The 22,615-nt window shown below is 35.5% G+C and overlaps 1 protein-coding gene across 2 annotated transcripts in view; it reads left to right on the forward strand.

Moving 5' to 3' along the window:
* Window positions 1-22,615, forward strand: part of FHIP1A (FHF complex subunit HOOK interacting protein 1A) — a 125,918-nt gene that overhangs the window by 37,548 nt on the left and 65,755 nt on the right. For both annotated transcript variants that reach the window (XM_072405909.1, XM_072405910.1), the window contains exons 2-4: window positions 4,289-4,352; window positions 13,861-14,071; window positions 21,814-22,440. In XM_072405909.1, the coding sequence (XP_072262010.1) occupies window positions 13,970-14,071; window positions 21,814-22,440 (729 nt within the window). In that variant the 5' untranslated portion in view covers window positions 4,289-4,352; window positions 13,861-13,969. The remainder of the gene's footprint in view (window positions 1-4,288; window positions 4,353-13,860; window positions 14,072-21,813; window positions 22,441-22,615) is intronic.

Consider the following 22,615-nt stretch of genomic DNA (forward strand, 5'->3'; position numbering starts at 1 on the left):
AAGATTTACCATTACTTCCTGTGCAGTAAACCTGTTGTCAGCTGGATAGTAAGTAAGAGGGAATTTAACAGAGACCTGGATAGAACATGGTAGGGGTTCTAATACTTTTCCACCAGTGGTTTGTTTACAGGGCATAAAGTTTCAGATTGGCAGAGAGGTCAAACCCTCCATAAAAATGACACCTACACCAAAGGGTGCAAAAACAATGCTTTTCTGAGAAACAAAGGCTATACCAGTCAACTTCTTAAAATAAATTGATGATGGGTTTACTGTAAGCAATAAAAACATTTTTGGCTATATTTAAAAACAGGTAATCTGACATCTCTTCAAACATTCTCTGGTGGGAGTCAATTACTGCCATTGGAACACATGGGCCTGGAAGATTCCCACCAGGGAGTGTTTGAGGGAATGTCTGATTCTCTGTTTCATAAATAGAGCTCCTTGTGTTCTCGAAGATCATTGTCATTGAGCCATTTGTTATGGTTGCCTACCAGGTGAAGAAGCATTGAAAAATATTCCATAGATTCAAAAGCTTAAATTGAATGTAGACAATGCTGTAGTATACTACCACCAATAATTTTGTAATTGGCCCAGCACATCAATAAATAAACTCCAACACTGCCATATTCCTGTAGAATATTCACAAAAAAAAACTAAAGAATGTGGGACTTTTCAGCCAGATATAATCAAATACAGTCATTATTAAAATTAAGGACATTAAAAACTTTATTATACATGCTTAAAATTATATAAAAACATAGAAAAAAGAAACCAGTCTTAATTTTTTATTTGACAGTTTCACAGATGGTATCTGCTTCCTCAGGAATTTCAATTGTGACTATCTTTCAAAAAGACATCCAACTATATGCAGGCATCTTCCTCACAAAATTCATTGGGTTGGTGACAAACATAGTAAAGCAGAGGCAAACACACATAGCACTCCACAGCCTCAGAAAGCACTTTTAGACCATGTTACAAAGTTTCAAAACTGTTTCCAAAATTGATCTCCTCCCAGGTTCATACCTAAACCAATGTTTACAAAACTCTTTTCCACCAAACGCTTTTGCACACAAATTCTTTTCCAGCCATTCAAGGGGCAGCGTGAAAGGATTTAGTGTGCGGGATGCATATGAAGAAGAGGACAATTTTCTATTATCTTTTTGTTTTTATCTCATTTTAATCATGTATAATAAAGTTTGTAATGTCCTTAATTTTGATAAGGACTGTATTTGATTATATCTGCCTTAAAAGTCACAAATTTGTTTTAGTGACTATGCTGTAGTATATATCTTGGCAACCCAAATCCAAAGAAAAATGAAATGAGTAGACACAAGGTGGATATTTAGCAGTAAGAAATGACAACTCCATGTTACAAAGAAATTCATTATAGGTTTCACCACAAGAAGAATGTACAAGCTTTCTATTTTATCTATGCTCCTAATTAGTTAGCTAAATAAAAATTCTGATAATATGAACATATTATGGGAAAACAGATGAGGCTGCATGGATTTAAATGACGCATATTGTATCTGTTTATAGATTCATGCTATAAAGTTCTAAATTGAACGTCAAATGCTTTAATTGTGCTATTATTAACTATGCTTTGTAAACTGAGAAAAGCTTTAATTATGAAATAAAAGTGAATCTCGATAGCTATGAAATCTCTTAAAGAATAAAGCTACAGTGGCTGAGATATAGCTGTCATTAAAGAAAACCATAGAGAGAATTTCTAAATTAATAAAAAACATTTCTGAGCTATTAATCCTCTCCAGAAAGTTTGTAAAGGCTTTATTATGTATTTCTTTGGTTGCGATAGATCCTACTAACCACTTCATCTCTCATACTTCATCTCTCAGTAGACCCTCATGGACCAAAGCAATTTGTACTTTTTAGATATGGGCCTGATGATTTTAGATACCTTAGGCTTATATTACTTACCTTAACAATATATATATATCCCTCCTTGCCCACCACCTTTGTTACTTCCTGACAACCAGCTCCTTTCCTAGATAACTCTGATTGCAAAAAAATGCAGAAAACATAATAAAAACACAATAAAATATAAATGTGTGCATACACATGGAAAAGTGTGAACCCAGCCATTTTATATAGAAGCAGGCTAAGCTGGCAAATGAGATTAGGGAGCTGGAGGAGCAGGGCATTCCACACACATGCAAGGAATTTAGATACATTTTTTAAGGCGTGTATGGTACACCCAAAGTCTGAATGTGAGGAGTCACTCACATTGCAGGCAGAGCAGGTTAAGTGCATGTTAATGTAAACACAGCGCTTGTAATAAAGCCTGCCTATACAGGCCCTTACCATGCTAAAACTAAATACGTAGATGCGTGTGGAGTAACTAGAGGTGTTCAGAACGCTACAATTTTGGATTGAATTGGGTCATATTGGTTGAGAAACCCAACCAATTTCAATATTAGTTTATTTTTTAATGAACTGTACTATACCTGCCAATGACCAATAATGCCACTGTGTGATGACAGCTCTTAACATCCAGGGGACTACTATACCTGTCAATGACAGCTATAGTAATGTTGACTCGGAACTTAAATTATCCAAGTTTCAATCTTTAATCCAAGTAAAATTGATTTTAATTGGAACTGGTTATGTTCTGTTCCGTTCTTTCCTGTGTTATGTTCTGTGCCGAGTGGAAAGCTGATATGAATATATTCATTATTATAAGGCTTCTTGGTGGCAACTCTTTCCCAAACTTGTTTGATCTTGTGAACAATAAGTTGGAACTGGATGGAACCAAAGCAAACCAAAGTAGCTCAAAATACAAAACCCAATGTATAAAGCACCTGGTTATGCTTTTTAAAATGATTATTGCAAAATATGACCAATGTGATCAGATAACACAATGCTATTACCAATAAGTGGCAGCTCACCAGGTACTCAGGGGCCTTAACTTGCCTGTGTTTAGTTCCAATATACCAGTACGAAAAAAAAAAATGGGAATGTGTCACAGCTATTCTGAGATGTTATCAGAGATCCTCAGTTACACGCAGATCACTTGTCTGTTACAGGGTTCCCGTGTACACTGGTGACTATTGTAACAATTACAGGCAGCAGGCAGAATCAGACACTACACAGTCCACTGGGGATGTAACAGCGTTTTTTGATTATAGAACTTTGATTCACTACCATGATTTTATTGCTGTGTTCTATTGGGGAGATTTAGCACTCCATTTGTACAGGCAACCATTGTCACTAAGAGTAAAATTGAAGAGCAAATAAAAATTTTAGAGCTATGCCCAGAACATGAAACAGGTAAAGGGAAACTTCTGTCTTTTTCAATGACATCTGACCAAGAGGGGATTTTGCCTCATATTGGGAGATTTCTTCTCATTTCCTTTTGTGCAGTGGGAACAAGAAATGAAAAGAAATTTTCCTACAAAGAGAGCAAATAATAAACTCATGTGATTTTAACCATTCTCAGCTATACTCAAAACTAAAAATTAGGTTTTGAATATACGTAGACCTCAACCTTCAATTAGGACAGAAATCTGCTAGTTGAGGCAGGGGGATCAGTATGGAATCTGTTTTTTTAAATGTTTTCAAACCTTACTTTCAGAGCCAGCAGTTTTACACTCTGTTTCAGGCATTACAAATCTATTAACCAGGAGTCCTGGAAGATTTTAAATATAATTACATGGCTTAATCATAGATCTCTATCCTTGTGTTATAGCTTTGTAGATTCAGAAAGTGACTAATGTGACTAATCACTGTTAACTAATGAATCTGATGATAGGATATGCAATAATGCTTAAAGTCCATGAGTGATGTGCTGATTTCCACAGAACCCAAAATTAATGACACACTGGAAAAAAATAATACTGCTCTAACACAGGGGGTCCGGGGTTCCTTGAGCTGTGGGTTATTGACCTTTTATTTGCTGGTGCTTACATAATGTACCAATGGAGCCAGATCCATTTTATCTCCATGCACAGCTCAGCGTATAATGCTGGGTATCTTGATATACGTTATTTCAACCTGGCCAATCAAGTGTGTATATGTGCTGGTCTGTGCATGGCAGACAGATGTACTATCAATACAGATGATCATCCAAAAGCATTTATTAGGATAGTTTTATGGGTAATGTGTAGCTAAAGGGTGTTGGCTTAAGCAGCCTATAAAATGTGTTTGAAGATAATACAAACACTTGTCTGTTGTGGTTTTGACCATGTAGTATTTACATATTGCTTACCTGTCCCCAAAATTGGCCATGTATAAGTGTTTTCTTATATCTCTTCTAATTTGTTTTCCCTAGGAAATTATCTGTTTACTGTTCCTCTGCATGATCCTCACTAATGCGGCTATAGAATGGATGTTTGGTGAGTAACAAATCACAAAATTAGACTTACTGAAAAATACTGTTGTAATCTGAAACCATAATAAACCCAAAATTAAAAAAAAAGCAAATTCTACTAAAAATTAAATAGCTAAGTGGAGAGAATATTTGTTTTAAGCGGCAAATGTGCTTGCACAGTTCACTACATCTTGTTACACAAAAAGTAAAAGATCAATAGATGCCCTGCATTACAGTAAGACCCATATGGTGGTAGGACATATAAAGTGATATTTATTTGCAAGACCTTAGCCTGTTAACAGGAAACATAAAGGTATGAGAGATTTTAAGTCTGTAAAGTCCACAGCTACAGACAGGAATAGCTACACAATGGGGTTTTGAATTTGAAAAGTTCAGTTCTGATAGTAAAACTTATAATTCATAACAATTAACATAATTGCTTTGAAAAATGTCCTTTCTTCAATTTGGCTTTAGTTGGGATTCAAGTCTAAATTAGAAAATGACAAGCAATCGTAAAAGTGTGAATGTAATTTAAAGAAAAAATTAAAGCAATGCGAAGGAGCGAACTATTATTTTATTATCTCTCTCTATACATCAAATATATTTCAGTTATAATACTTAAATTAAACAAATAAAAATGGTCAAGAAAGGAATACCAATGACCACTAACGTAAGGAGGAATTTTACTTTTGCCCACAAATGCAAGGGGATTTTGATATCCTATTCAGATAATCAGTGGGAATAAAAGTGCCCCTAAAAACGCATTTTTTCCACAATGTGAGGAACCTTTCATCCCGTTAAAGACTTTACATATGGGAGAATGCTCTTTACATTGGTTGTGGTATCAGTGGGACAATACACACTCTTTATGTTCATGGTCAGTAGAAGCAACCCTAACACTGGTAGACAGTAATGTGAATGTCACCTACACATGAAGGCATTGGGAGGAATTACACATTTTTCCCACCAACAATAAATGAAAATGCCACCCTCACTTTTTATTATTAGGGGCATTTTTCAACTGGCCACCAATATAAGAAGCATTCTTTGTTCTACTGACAACCAATGGAAGGGACATTAAAAACTTCCTTGCCTGGTGGTTAGCGAAAGAAGAATGCCCACTTATATTGGTGGGCATTAGGAAAAATGTCCCCTTAGGCTTTTGGGATACTACTGATCTTATAAAAGAAAAAAAGAAACATGCAAAACTCACCAGTTTCCTCAGCATCACTCTATGAATGGTGAGGGAGATTCCACCATAGTTCAGCAACTTTCAAGTTTTTAATTATAGGGAAATCTGTACTGAGCTTTGCAGGAATTAATAAAGCCAGTAAAAGGTAGCCATTCAACAAATGAAAAGGAAATTAACAAGGCTATTTTACTCTTAGCACATGATTACTTAAGGACTTTTGAGATTATCTCACCTAACCTTAGAGAGAATCTGTTGTTTTCACTGGGGTTAGGCCTGACCCGAGTACTTGAAAGGTAGCAGCAGTTAATCACAGCCCTCATGCATTACATATGCATGAGGGCTGTGAGAGGGCTAGAGAATATAAGATACACTACAGACATACCTGAATGCCTAATTATATTCTAGGAAAAAATGTACGCTGACTTGCTACACAAGCTTTGTGTGGTTTGGATACTAAAAGAGCATAGCACTAAAGGAGTGTGTGACCAGGATAGTTATGACACCAATTATTGAAGGAATAAACAACAAAATCAGACAGAAGTGGGGACCCCACAAAGGGAACCACACTTTGTGTATTACCCTAAAAATTGAGAAAAGTGTAATGGATGAACAGATCAGAAAACCAGTGTTCACATTATGGGGGTAGACATATTCAGACCGTCCCCTTACTCCATACAGGCATTATGGTCTGGTCCCAGTCTCCTACTTGCCTTAGGTCCTCCAAACTAATAGTGTGGGGAAGGGGCAAGGTAAAAGTGTATGACCCCCAAGAGGATAAGAACTACAATACTACAAGAGGTACTCAAATAGATAAAATAATAAGACTAGAAGACAGTATAATATAAACTATATTTATGATGTGTTTTACTGTATGCTACTTGCTTTTTTAAGAGGAGGTCAATTTCACCTTCCTATATATATTTTAATCACCTAATTATTTTATCACTTTGGTCCCCTCTTCTAAATTGTAGCAATTATAGAAAGAAAATTCCCTAATACCTCAGCTTGTTTAATGCATTGTCCTGTAGATCAGAACCTGCTTGTGTATTTACAATTTAATCTAAACCAATTTTACAAAAAACACCTCTTATACAAGAACAACACTCCAGTATCTGAAAGTAGATGGCCTTATACCAGCACATACACAGCTGTAGCCTTCAGTGTTAGAAATGGTAGTCCTAAAAAAAGATCTTTAAATTGAGGCACAAGAACCCATTTTTTATAATCAATAGGACCACAGTACACTGTAATGTTACACCTGGATTGGTGAGAGCTGATTCTGACATTGCAGCCCATGCTCTATACTGGTATGTTTAACATACTCCCATTTGATAAGTTTCTGCCAAGTAGTGATAACATAAAAAATATTGCTATTCATTATGATCTACTCATTCACAAAATTTACACACTGATTGTGATCTCTCTGTACACTGAAAATAAGTATTCTTATCTCTACAAACATGTTTACTGCACACATTTATTCACCTAGCTATCCACCGAATGATCTCTTCCTTGAAATGACAAATACCGGTATTACTTTTTTATCACCCAAAAATATATATGTATTATTGTACCTCATAATCAAGAATAAAGTTCTAACTTTGTGTGTGTTATTATTAAAGTGTATGTAAACTCAAAATCAAATATGTTATATACTGCAGATCAGATTTTTTGACCTGGTAATCCTGCAAATCATGACATCTCTCAATCACATAATACATTTATGGAGGAACAACTTACTTACCCTTTTAATGGTATACCTAACAAACCAAAAGTGAAAAAATAAGAGAAGTTCACTGCTAGGTTTACCAGTTGAGGTTTGCAATGATGAATAGATCATGGCTACCATAAGCTATTAGTTTAAAAGCCCCTGTTTGTATGGAATGCGCTGCTTATTGTTGAAACACATTCTTGGTTTGATTTGTATATTAATGTTTAGAGAAAAAAATGTTCTCTAGGTATAGATAAGGTGTTTTGATCATCCACAATCTGCACATTTTCTAAAAATATTTCTCTTATGAATCCTTTTTATCTCAAAATGCCTTGCTGTCCTAATTAACAACTTAGCAATTTCATTAGCTGTCCATATTCAAAGGATAATGCATTACAATTATTTCTGTGATGAAGTTCCCTCTTGGACTCAGTTTTCTTCTTGAAGGCCCCAAGAAAGCTTATGAAAAGAAATTTGCTAGGCTAAAATGTTTTATCCCTAACATTTAAATAATTTTAAAGTCATTTTACCTCATCTTTGTTAGAGCCAATTGAGTGTTCTATATTTTTAAGTAAGGATTAGATAATTGAAGTCTGTATTCTTCTCTGAAGCCCTTAATGGATCTTTTCATGTTTTAATTTTGGTGAGAGCAAGGCTGCGTGTCTAGATTGCTATATTACATGTGTGGTTTAAAATGACTTGTAGACTTTAATTGAAATCTCGATTTGGCTTTACTATTTGGATTAGTTTTTAATAAAGTGAATGTAAAGACAAAACTGCTTTTATTAGTTTTATTAAGGGTGACATTCTTCCCACTGCCCAGCAATATAAGAGGCATTCTTCCTACTGACCACCACACTAATGTATTCTGAGCTGTGGATTAAGTAACTATAGTAGGGGTTCCCTGAAGAGTTATTATAAAGGACTTCCCACATATTAAAAAGGTCACGAAACACTGGTGTAAATTCTGACTCAACACTGCATTGAATGCATGAATGAGCTACCCCATATACTACCATCCACCAAAGGAAGTTATTTTTACCTGACCAGAAAGTTCCCCAGGGCCCCAGGGGAGTGGGCTTTAGATAACAATTACTTTCCTCATTTTAAAGTGAATCTGTTTCTAAGCCTGAATGACCACAGCACAGTATCAATTTATATTGTCAATACTTAAACTAATGATTGACGTTAAAGGACAAATCCTTATATTTCATGAATCAAAAACCAAGAATTGTAAGAATAAACATATATAACACCCATAAAATATGCATATGTGTATATATATATATATATATATATATACATATATATTTTTAAAATAAAGTAGAAATGCACCTCTTCGGAAGCCCTAATATATGCATTTACAGAATGCTGTTGTTTACACATGTAGTATCAATAATTAACCAATGGGAACAGATCCAGTTTAATTTATACTGCAACAAAAGTTGTAACTTTATTTTATCTTTTATGGGCTATTTTTTCAGGCTGGAGTTCCGCTTTAAGTTGACAAACAATCCTAGGATAAATAAACCAGAGAATGGAACTCTTTGAATGACAGGAATAAACACTGCCCTTTGTTGAATGACAGGTCTGTGTGATGAAAGGTGCAGTTGTTGGGCACTGAGCCATATCCCCCAATCATTTGAGTCCGAGAATATCCTGCATCAAGTCAGCTGTGCACATAAAGCAGAAATTCTGCCTCTGAAATAGCCTGTAATTATGATGTCTAGCTTGCATTTTTATTTAGTTTTGATTGACACAATTGTAATCATTTCTCATAATACATAATTCACCTTAATTTCCTAGGGTTTCTAAATTAATACATACACTAATCATTTGTTCAATTATCCATATTCATTAAAGTGATTTTGCATTTATTTGTTCGCTCATTTGCCTTGCTTATTAGGATTTCAGGTGAACACATGTAAGGCTGTAACTTTTAAAATAATTATTAATATCTTCCTGTCACTATATGATTTATTCTACATAATATAATTCTGACAATAAATGAAATATTAACATCTAGGCATAATTTGATTTATTGCTTTGTATTTTCAAATTTCCTTCATGCCACCAGTAGAAAAAAATTCTAAGTCTATGAAGGTCTCATTCTTCCAGGTCATTGTATATCTAGTAGTGCTTGGTTATATTCAGCTGCACTTTTTTTGTGATGTTGAAGACATTTCACAGCCTATCCAAGCTAAACTTAAGAAACATCATGAGTAAGCTGCAAAAGGTCTTCAAGTGGCAAAAAAAAGTCCAGCTGAATGTGACTAACTAGTACTAGATATAGGTCAGTCAGTAGAACTCATTTTTAAATGTTACTATGAAGGTAAGCTTTGGAGTTTTCAATAATAATAAAAGGACAACTAAAGGTTCTTGTATGACAGTATAAACAAATACTAATTCCAGTAACATTGTGATGCATAGACAAGCTACAGACAGGTGAATCAGCAGTGAGAATACTGAAAGGGAATCAAGAAAGGCAAAATTTTAAACCTAAACTTACACCTTTGCTACCATAATTCTATGCATAGCCTAGGCAATTAGATGTTCCTTTTTTTCCAATTCACACAAAACATCTCTGCTGAAATGTATTAAAACACACTTGTAAAAGTGAATCAGAGACAAAGTCTGAAAGAAAACAGTTTATGCTGTTATTTTTCTGTTTTGTGTAGTAAACTGAATGCGCATTTAGAAATATATATATATATATTTATTTATAAATTAGTACAATCATCATGTATATTTAAAATATGAAAGATGAAACTGACCCAATACTATGATATACACCTAAAGTTTTTGTTATATTAAAAAGTTCAAATATGTGTCAGGGATCCATGGTACACATCCTTTGCACAACGAAGTTCAAGGGCAACTGTGTGCTGGGATAGGTGGATTGGTGTCTGGTGAGCACTGACACTGGACCAGGGCCTTTCATCAATACTAAACCTTAACCAATGCGATTGCAGGTCCTCAAAGACATTACTTTTTTCTTTATCATCAACTTAGAATCTGCATCACTTGTTGATAGCTATGGCAAAATCCCTCTTTAGATACACCTTGTCGTCTGATCACAGTGGAAAGAATGCCATAATTACAGGGGCTGCTTACATTACTTTGACAGGACACATGACTGGATTTGCACCTTTTTTATGTTTATTTCACCATTTAGCTGGCACTTATTTATAAAGTAGCCTAAAAAAATGATTACATTGCCAAACTTCCAATTTTTTTCTGCAGTAAACTTTGCTGCGTTGGAGGGAGCCAGGATTCTCCACATTCTGTATATCATACTGATGTGAAACGTTTCCTGAGATAATTCAGCAATGCACAGATCTTATCAGATAATTGTTTCTGCTTTTACATGATTTGTAATGATAGTATCACAATCAAAGCTGTTTGTAAAAATAAACAAAGATCAAGATGAACAAAATGTGTTATCTTTCAGTAAGCCACTTCATTATTATTTGTGCTTTTTCATCCTACATAGCTTACTGGCTTGTAGAGCTTTGGAGATCTTAAAGGTCTACCCACTCTGTAATTACAAATGTAATACAAAAAAAATAAAAAATAATAAAGAGTCATTGCCTTATGTCTCTCAGCCTGGCTCTCTTACCTGTGGACTTCGTTGCATTGTCACTGGGTTTAGTAGGCTGTATATGTATCTGTGGAAATGACATTATGACATAAAATGACATTATGACATAAAATGTACCGTGTATATGAAATAATAAGTAAACCAAGCTTGAAAGTTCCAGTGAAATTGTGATCTGCACGCTAAGGATTTTTTTTCCACTGTGGCAAGAAACAGTGCCCAAGAATGACATTATTATCGCAATAACATTAGATTGAATTTTAGAAAGGATGTTCCTATTTTAATTAACTTACTTTACTATATTTGCATTAATGTAATCCATTTAGCTATATGTAAATTATCCAAAGTTGCAATCTAGAAACATGATTATCAAGCCTACTAAAAGCCCAATTAAAACCTTACACTTTTTTGTATTGTGCTATCCCCATCCATATGCACAAAAGGTTTGCTTTAAAGAGGAACTAAACTTAAAAAAAAAAAATTGTGAATCAATACTGGTTTACCTGTCCCGCCTGCAATAAAATAAAATGCCTGTTCGAAATATTTTGTTCCTATTTAACACTTGGCTGTGCATGTGCAGGCTGCTGGAAATGAAAGAACACATGCATGTACATGGGAGTTACATCACTCCAGCCTGGCCAACCAAGTTGGCTAAGATCCTTTGTTATTTAATTACTTGAGTGCTGCAAGCATCATTAAACAAAAACTACACGTGTATCTATATAGGTATATTTATAAATTAGTACAATCATCATGTATATTTAAAATATGAAAGATGAAACTGACCCAATACTATGATATACACCTAAAGTTTTTGTTATATTAAAAAGTTCAAATATGTGTCAGGGATCCATGGTACACATCCTTTGCACAACGAAGTTCAAGGGCAACTGTGTGCTGGGATAGGTGGATTGGTGTCTGGTGAGCACTGACACTGGACCAGGGCCTTTCATCAATACTAAACCTTAACCAATGCGATTGCAGGTCCTCAAAGACATTACTTTTTTCTTTATCATCAACTTAGAATCTGCATCACTTGTTGATAGCTATGGCAAAATCCCTCTTTAGATACACCTTGTCGTCTGATCACAGTGGACAGGACACATGACTGGATTTGCACCTTTTTTATGTTTATTTCACCATTTAGCTGGCACTTATTTATAAAGTAGCCTAAAAAAATGATTACATTGCCAAACTTCCAATTTTTTTCTGCAGTAAACTTTGCTGCGTTGGAGGGAGCCAGGATTCTCCACATTCTGTATATCATACTGATGTGAAACGTTTCCTGAGATAATTCAGCAATGCACAGATCTTATCAGATAATTGTTTCTGCTTTTACATGATTTGTAATGATAGTAACACAATCAAAGCTGTTTGTAAAAATAAACAAAGATCAAGATGAACAAAATGTGTTATCTTTCAGTAAGCCACTTCATTATTATTTGTGCTTTTTCATCCTACATAGCTTACTGGCTTGTAGAGCTTTGGAGATCTTAAAGGTCTACCCACTCTGTAATTACAAATGTAATACAAAAAAAATAAAAAATAATAAAGAGTCATTGCCTTATGTCTCTCAGCCTGGCTCTCTTACCTGTGGACTTCGTTGCATTGTCACTGGGTTTAGTAGGCTGTATATGTATCTGTGGAAATGACATTATGACATAAAATGACATTATGACATAAAATGTACCGTGTATATGAAATAATAAGTAAACCAAGCTTGAAAGTTCCAGTGAAATTGTGATCTGCACGCTAAGGATTTTTTTTCCACTGTGGCAAGAAACAGTGCCCAAGAATGACATTATTATCGCAATAACATTAGATTGAATTTTAGAAAGGATGTTCCTATTTTAATTAACTTACTTTACTATATTTGCATTAATGTAATCCATTTAGCTATATGTAAATTATCCAAAGTTGCAATCTAGAAACATGATTATCAAGCCTACTAAAAGCCCAATTAAAACCTTACACTTTTTTGTATTGTGCTATCCCCATCCATATGCACAAAAGGTTTGCTTTAAAGAGGAACTAAACTTAAAAAAAAAAAAATTGTGAATCAATACTGGTTTACCTGTCCCGCCTGCAATAAAATAAAATGCCTGTTCGAAATATTTTGTTCCTATTTAACACTTGGCTGTGCATGTGCAGGCTGCTGGAAATGAAAGAACACATGCATGTACATGGGAGTTACATCACTCCAGCCTGGCCAACCAAGTTGGCTAAGATCCTTTGTTATTTAATTACTTGAGTGCTGCAAGCATCATTAAACAAAAACTACACGTGTATCTATATAGGTATTAAATAATATTTTATTTACTCTTAAAAAAACATGCATAAGTAATAATTATTTATTGAAACAAATAAATAATAGGTGGATATTCAACAGAAAAATCTGCTGTATGTGTTTCACTGAGGATATTCCCCTTCACTTCTTGTCCTGTAGACAGAAAGCTGCTAAAAACTCTCCAAAGTAAGGAAAATCCCCTACTGGACTGTTTGCCACTGCAGTGGCAAGATTCCTTCTAAAGGATTAGTTTTTTTCTTGTTATAATGACATCTCAAAAGGTTGTATTTTTCTCCACTTTCCTTCTAGTGACATTAGGACAACTGACTGACAGCAATATTGAATATTGAATATTCTTTATTGCAAGTGGAATTAAAACCAAAGTGTAGCACATATTGCCAATTGCTGCTAACATTAAATATATATATATATACATATATATATATATAAAGGTTGTTCTAGATACACTTCAATACAAATAAAACATAATTTTATAAGTGTATGTTTACAAGGTGAAACACCTTACTGTCTCAGGTATTGTTATGAGAAAGGTGAACATATGACTAAGCCACACAGAAATATGCTCCAGGTATTAACATGCCTACCTTGGTTGCTTGGTGACATTCTGACTGCATGCTGCGGCTTCTAGGTGTGCATGAGTAAGCAAAAATCAATATCGTGTGTGCTCACATGAAGCTGAAACCAGACACTTTTCATGACATATATGTTCTGCCTTTTGTTGCAGCTGTAATGTTATACTAAAGTAACTTTCAGAAGACAATGGCCTAAAGAGACAGATGAAACCTTCCTTTAGCTGAGCATGGCCTAGAGTGAGAAGTTCTACAAGACTCACCATGGCACAGATCTTCAGTATCAGCAAAAAACGGTCAAGTATCAGCCTGCAAGGGGTCGATCCGGAGACGTGTACTATAGTATTCAAGAACCACTGGGCTCAGGTAATCATAAAATAGACAAAATCTGACTCTCTTTCTTTCTCTCTCTCTCTCTCTCTCTCTCTCTCTCACACACACACACACACACACACACACACATCATATATATATATATGATAGTAGGCCAAAATTATTGTCAGAAGTTGTGTCTTTACTTAGAGATGTGTATTCAGAAATTACATTATCAATATTACCTTAAGTTAAAGAAATGTTGGAAATGATCTTTTGTTGGCAGTCTGACAATTCAACTGACCTATTTGTTGTTGTGTGTTTATGTGCCAGGTAGCTTTCCTTTTCCATGGCAGCCAAGAAATAATTAAAAAGCATTACCTAAACAACTAGCTATCATGACGTATTGGCAGATTTTAATAGACTGCTGAATAAAAACTGCTTGAAGACATTGGAACAAACCTCACTGTTCATTCTCTCAGGACAGTGTCTAAGAAATAAAGCATAATAAAAGAAACATTAGCAGAGAACAATATTGTGTCTGTAGGAGTTGTTCACAATTTATAATCTTGTAGCAGGCATACTTTCATTTGGCCAGGGCTACTCTTTTTCTTTTGTAACATTAGACTAGCATTTTCTGCCAAACATTACCTGTGCAGCCAAACACTACCTGATTTTTGCAAGTGATGATATCGATTTAAGCGTTGTTTTCAAAAATCTGCCAGTGTAGTCATAACACCCAGCAATATTGCTCAGTCAGAAGATCTTGCTATCATTCAAAGGTTTTCAAGCATAGTGGAAATTTTCTATGATCATCGAGTGATCTTTGCCCTGTAGCCATACGAACAATGTATTAAAGGTTTACCTGTCAGGAAGAAAAATTGTAGTGGATACTGTTAGATAAGAGTAAAAATAGACTGGTATACAGTTTACTCCAAACAATTGCATTTATGTTTGGAAAAACTGTGTATCACCTATCACAAATACCATTCTCCATCTAACTTTAGAAGTCTGTACAACAATGTCATCACTATTAGCTACAAATGCTCAATAAACTGAACTGCCATCCACTTCTTTTGCAGTTTTCTGTTCATTTATATTCTGCCTTACTGATGGGGCCATTTTTTGGGTGTCCATGACACTTTCCTTGTGGCGTGGACACTTACTTTTTGCTGTCCAGGTGCTGGGTCCTCTCACACTCGGCATATTTCATGCTAAATAAAGCTCTCCAGGACTGAAGAAGATATGCTATATTGGGTGAACTTGGGTGATCCAGCACACTTGGAATAGATCTAGTCCAGGACTGCAAACATTTTACAAATAATAGCAAAGGATTTTAAGAAATTCATTACAGGATTTTTGGATCATCTAGGTTCTCCCAAGATAGTTTATCTTCTCCAGTCTTAGAAAGCTTTAATAAACTGGGCTCAGTGTTGAAGATTGACAGCAGCACAAATGGGCTATAAGGGACAATCCAGCAATGCTTGATGAGCAGCACTAGGTCACCAGTTTCTCTCACAGAAAACATTGCTGTTAAGGGACCTGGATGGTAGATTTAGATGAGTTTACCTTGCTATCATATAATTTATAGGACATGTTAGAGAAGAGCAATGGGAAAGGTTGGGGGTTCTAAATTTTGCTGGGATATATAATCATTGTAAATTTTATAGAAAATTGAAAGTTATTAATAAGAAAATGATTTATTTAATGGGGTGTTGTAACTAAAAGTTAGAAGGGGTTGAAAAAATGATTAATTGTGAAGGTGGAGGTAGCAGGTTCCAAATTTGCACCAATAATCTGTTGCAATATTGTTGCAATATAAAGTATTGTGTAGTAAGTTGGAAAGGTGGAATTAATTTTTTTTCCCGTCCTTCAAATTCTTTTTCGTCTGGTACAGAAAGGATGAACAGAGAAATAAATGATGTTCACTTGTCAGTACTTTATGCCATCCGTGAATACTGAAAGCTTTGGAGAACCTCTCCAGCACTCTTAGGCTGCATACACACATGCATTAATTGTCGTTGGAAAGGATCTTTCATGATCCTTTCAAACGACAAATTACTGCGCGATGCATGAACAAGTGCAGTACATACAGCACCGTTCTGCTCTATGGAGAGGGGAGGGGGAGAACGACCGAGCAGCACCCCACTGCGCGCTCTCCCCCTTCACTTCTTTTAAAATAGTTCCTCATCCATCAACCATGGATCAGCCAGGATGGTCGTTTGGATGAATAATGACGGGCGCTGTACACACGCCAGATTCTGGTCCCATATCGACCCTGAGACGATTATCAGGCGAGAACCATTGCAAGTGTGTACATAGCCTTAGAATACACAGATGAGGGGAATTGCCAATTAAACTAAATTAAATGTATCTATTGTTAGCAATTCACCACTTCCTATACCTGTAAGAGAGATACTTTCTGAAAGTAGTTTAGTTCTTTCTTTGTAAAGCTGGGATATAGAATACTACTCCTATGTCACCAAAAAATATTCACTGTTTATTATTCTTGATGTAGTTTAACAGTTTATTGCTGATACAGTTAAATGTACAACTTTAATTATTTCCCAGAAGACTCATAATTTTCATTATGATGTGCATTGCAATGGCTGTACAAAAGCCTAATCTTCTATACACACAGAGTATGCTAGGTAAACATATAATAAATACTTGTTCTAGAAAGGATAGATGTCGGCTTATGGGTAGTGGAGGAAATAATTCAGCAGGAGCACAGCAGATGTTGTTGTGCTTGTTAATCGTGCTACCTCATACAAAGTCAAGCTCATTTTTATGTCGTTATATAACAAGAGGGTTTATACAGTAATTCCAGGGTGGTTTAACAATATATTATCCATAGCAAAGCATGAAATCATTAACAAAATGTATAATAAAAGTAATTTACTATACATTTGTCCTCCAACATACATCCATATTAGAAAAGGAGTGGAACTGGCTTAATTGAAACCTGCTGCGGAGAGACATAATGGCTACCATTGCTGACACTTTCTTCTGAAAAAGCTAGTCACTGGCTGCAATAATAATCCAATAGCTTCAGTATTTTCTGTGTCAATGACCTGGAAGTATGACTTTTTTTTTACATTTGTGTTATTAGCTGCATAATTGCTCAAGGAGTTCAGTTCAGGAAGTACTAACCCAAGGTCAGCAAAAGCATCTTCATTCTTTCAGAGAGTACAGTTTTCCTATTAGTAATGAATAATCTTCTCCCCTGACCTGTCTAAAGCTACATACACACTTCCAATTATTATCGTTGGAAAACGAACGACGAACGTTCATGCACGATATATACGAACGATCGTATAGCACCGATCCTGCACATAGAGTTAACGACACGATCGTTCGTAGATATTGTACACACAATAGATACGATCGTTTGAGCGATAGAGGAACTATGTGCACGACAGGAAAGTGAACGGACGTTCGTTCATCACGCATGCTCTGAACATGGACGATCAACGAATGACCGTACACACGAACGATGTTCAACGATCGTCGTCCAATCCGATCCGTCGGTCCGGTCGTTCGTTTCCAGCGACTTTCCTCGTTCGTCGGCGTCGTTGGTTACTTTTTTACGAACGATTTTTTGCCCAATCGATCGTTCGTCGTTCGATTGGAACGATAAAAATTGGAAGTGTGTACGCACCTTAAATCCATTCCGTGTTTTTATGAATTGGGTGAAACTACAGGAAGGTTAATAGAGCAGCCCTGAGATCTGATATCTTCCTTTTTTGATGTACAAACCAAATTAGACTACCTTTATCAGCCTGTCAGGCTCAAGATCAGCTTCTCAGACAATTGAAGATCAGGACACCACCAAATCTGGTTTGCATACATGTGATAGTAAATGCATCCAATTTTCCAACTGTTGGATGTGCTCGTTATTGCAAATGGACATTCTTTTTATTAGATATTTTCACTCTTCGCAAACCACTCTATATTGTATTGAAATGCACTTTTATTTTCCCACAGCTCCTAATAAAATAAAATACTCTTTATAGAAACATTAGGACTGTGAAATGAAGAGTGTTCAATGGCTAGTGTGCAACACATTTGGAGGAGGTCCTTACCGGTTGCACTTACATGTGGTTGTGAAGTGGTAACCCTACAGCTTCACAACCATTTATATGAACAAGCCCTATAAAAGTTGTGTATATTTCTTTTTTTTCCCCCTAGGAGACAAATGCCTAGTGGCTTATAACTGTCACATTCTATAACTATAGAAATTGTAAGGACTTATTAGACCTAGGAAAGTATGTCACATAAAAGGCTTGACATATGGCACAAAGATCACAAATGAAGAGACAGCAAGCTTTCAATAGCCTACTTTTCTATGTCAAGGGATTACTGTCCCAAGCATCTAATCCTTTACAACTCCCATTCTGCCCTACAAATACAGTATCAGTACAGAATGTGGGTTAATGTTAATCAAGTTTGTCAGTAGATTTGTATACTCCATACTGTAAATTGTAAAGAGTTTAACATTCCCCAAGCCATTCAGTGTGTATATGAATTTGTGAGCCTGCATTCTAAGATATTTAAATAGTTCATAAGAAAGGTGCTGTATTCCAGCTAAACTCACATGCAAAATGGCAGAGATAACACTCAGAGGACTGCTGATGTGTGTTCTCTCAGAGGGTAGACTTCATTTGGAAGGTAAATAACAGCTATACTTTCAGGGTTGTATAAACACACCTTAAATTGTTATACTGTTAAACTTTACGAGGAGTGCTATAGGCATAAAACAGAGGGACTGTGTTATAGTAACACATGTAAGTTAGTTGTTTTACATGTAATTACACTTCTTTTATCCTTTTCATTTATTATTGCATGGGCTGCAGAACTGTGTAGCTGATAAAAGTGTTTCAAACAAGAAAGGAAATAGATATCAGACATGAAACACAATACGTTAGTTACGTAGCAATTAACTTGATCAAATGATTCCTGCTTATTCCAGACCTTGGCAGCTCTTTGTAAATATGTAATGAGTCACCTTGGAGTTCTGTACACTATCAAACTCAATAAGTAACAGCTGTTAGGTGAGTATACCTGAAGGAGCTGAGCGTACTTATCTGATTATTACCTGGAAGCAATGCAGCAAGTGCAGTGCTCTCATTGGGTGAAGAATATGAAAGCTTACAGCATACAGAACTATGTTGAATACAGAAACCAGTTAAATACTTACTGTACTATTTTTGGTGTACATTGGCAAATTAAAGCCAGGCTATAAATGGATTCTGTAACCACAGACACTTTTTCTTTGTTTTTTTCTTCTTGCACTTGAAGTCAAATGGCCACATTTGGGTCTGTTTACAAATATCTTTATCTATACCTTTCCATTTTTCCCAATATGTATTTGTTCTCATATTAGATTTATTTAACAAAACTGGAAAAATATTTAGTGAAAGTTGTGTGAATTTTGTGTGAAAATCCAAGAAATAGACTCCTCTATGTTGTTTCCAATCAGGCATCTTTTCCGTTTCATGTTTTGTGGGCAGCACGGTGGCTCAGGGGTTAGCACTCCAGCTTTTGCAGTGCTAGGTCCTGGGTTCGAATCCCACCCAGGACACTATCTGCATGGAGTTTGCAGGTTCTCCCCGTGTCTGCGTGGGTTTCCTCTGGGTACTCCAGTTAATTGGCTTCCCCCTAAAATTGACCTTAGACTACATTAACCACATATGACTATAGTAGGGACATTAGATTGTGAGCTCCTTTGAGGGACAGTTAGTGACACAACTATGAACTTTGTACAGCGCTGTGTAATATGATGGCGCTATATAAATACTGTATAATAATAAATGCTTCTGTGGAATGTTACAAAAGTAAAAGGCGAGATTGGCTGACTGCCATGGGCAGCATAGACAATTCTTGTTTTAGAAACTTTTATTTAGATATATTATATTATGAATAAGGATACTGATGTCAGAATATTTCTTAAATGTTAGGGTATTATGAGGGAGAATGGTGGAGCTCCAGTAGTAGTGTTTGAAAAAGTCTTACAAACAGTTTATTTCTATACATGTATGTTCCAAACATGCAGTTAAATGTATGTAGAACATACATGAAACTCAGCACCATGAAACTGAAGAGGATTATGCTTCATTCAAATGTTTATTTTGAGGGCCAGTCTACTCATAATTGATATTTCGGTTTTAGGTGGAACTCACCTTGATCAGCCCCTAGCCTTTGACTTTTAACATATGACAAGGATACAATATGTTCTTGTCAAACTATGTTCCTATGTGTTACAGTTCTTCCCATAATATTCTCTATCATCTCCATCAGGGTGAGTATAAACCCCTCATAAAAGGCAGAGCTGGGAGCAGACTTAGGAAATCAAATATGTAAATCACACAGTAGTTTCCTTTCAGGTGTTTTAACTCTCAAGCATCTGCTACAAACTAAAACCTTACTTCTGGATGGCTTTATGGATGGGCTCTCATGCAACAAATGTAATCTTTAAAATATGAGCTCCTATGACCTGAAAAAAGTGGAGACATTTTTAGAAATCTGTATGCCACTTTTATAGCAGAAGTAAAATGTTTCGGTCCTTGACAGTTTGGCTTCTAAATGTAGAAAATAGAAATTCTGTAATACCATTAAGAAGGGTGGTGTATGGCATTATCCACTTTTAAAGTTGTGAACTCTGGCAATTGATCTGACCAACACTTTATATAATTGGGGAATGGTACATGTAATGCAAGTGACATTAATTATAAAAGTAGCAATCAGGATAAAAAGTCTTTTCAGTTGATGGATACATTTATAAATTTAGGAAACTAAAAACAGTGTGATTTTTGTACAAAAACTGCCATTCTTCTAAAGAACAGCTTGTTTACCCTTTTTTAAATAGGCCCCAAGGTATTCAGACAATCCAGTCTGGGGACTTTTTTCTTCAGATGTTTTTAAAAATGCCTGCAAGCCACTTATAAATAGCAATTACTATACAGCACATTTCACACAGTTAGTACCCACCATAATAGTGCTTTATAATTATAATGTGCTATGTGCATTTAAATAAGATTAGTGACAAAATTATACCATATAGCAGCTGAATTTAAAAGTGATTAAAGCCCATATCCCAACAGCCCGGTGTGTTTAGTGATTCAAGTGTAGCTACGCACAAGGAGCTAAATGAAGGAGATTTCATGGCCCAATGCCATGTGAAGAGTCTAAAAACCTACCCTAACGCAGGGAGAGAAGTCTGCTAGACTAAGCATAGTAGTTTAAAAATATCACAGGATATCGCAGGATTTAGAATTTGTACACATTTCCAGAATAACATTTACAGTTCAACAATTAATATTTATTGTTGTTTGGTTGCTCGTTAAATATGCCATATTCTGTTTTCTGTACTGTGCATCTCTTTCATTTTCTCCAAATTCATATTCTTTAATATTCATATGAAACATTTTTTCTTATACAGACCTTGGATATATTTAGCACTGGAAACAAATGTTGTACAGCTCTGGGACTGTTTGGCTCCTGTTCACCAATTGGCAAAATATTGCAAATGAACATTTACAGTGTCTTGATTACGCTGTGGTGATAATATGTGATAACTGAGAGTGGTTCAAATTAGGCTTCATTAAGATTATTGCTCATATTGAAACATTCATTTTTGTCTCTGCGCTGATGTTTAAATTAGTTTCTTCTGTATAAATATTTAAAACCGCTATTCATTTACAACATTTTTTGTAAACACTTGTGATGTTTAAAGCAACTGCACTGTTTGTGAGACCTTTACACTTTGAATTTATATTGTTTTTATGTTCTTGTAGGTTCAGCGCATTTTGGAAAAGCATGACCCGTTTAAGAACTTCAAAGCTAGATATGGATCCATTACTGCAGACGAAGTTAGTGCCGTACAGAATTATGTGGAACACATGATCTTACTTTTGATTGAAGAGCAGGTGAAGGATGCCGCAATGGGGCCAATTCTGGAATTTGTGGTGTCAGAGAATATTATGGAAAAACTATTTTTATGGAGCCTCAGGAGAGAATTTACTGACGAGACCAAATTTGAGCAACTAAAGATGTATGAATTGCTGGTTACCCAGTCTCACCAGCCTTTACTACATCATAAGCCTATATTGAAACCATTGATGATGTTATTAAGTACTTGTTCTGGGACATCAACTCCAAATGTGGAGACTGAGCTAGTTGTTTTACTTAACCAGTTATGTTCAATCCTTGCCAAAGATCCATCTATCTTAGAATTGTTTTTTCATACCAGTGAAGACCAGGGAGCTGCCAACTTTCTTATCTTCTCCTTACTGATACCCTTTATCCATCGTGAGGGCACTGTGGGACAACAGGCTCAGGATGCCTTGCTCTTCATCATGTCATTATCAGCCGAGAATAACATGGTTGCTAAACATATAGTGGAAAGCACTTACTTCTGTCCGGTAAGTTTAACTTTTTGATGTAGTGTATAGCTATAACAAAATCCATATTTCATATGATCTATGAACTCTGGAAAAATCTTTTACAACTGCAAATCACTTTATTCAAGTGGACCTGGACTTAAAAACTGAAACTTTGCCATGGTATAGGCTGTGTCATTGTTGGTATTTGTCATTT

This window comes from Pyxicephalus adspersus, chromosome 3 (genome assembly GCF_032062135.1).
Source record: "Pyxicephalus adspersus chromosome 3, UCB_Pads_2.0, whole genome shotgun sequence".
Taxonomy (NCBI): Eukaryota; Metazoa; Chordata; class Amphibia; order Anura; family Pyxicephalidae; genus Pyxicephalus; species Pyxicephalus adspersus.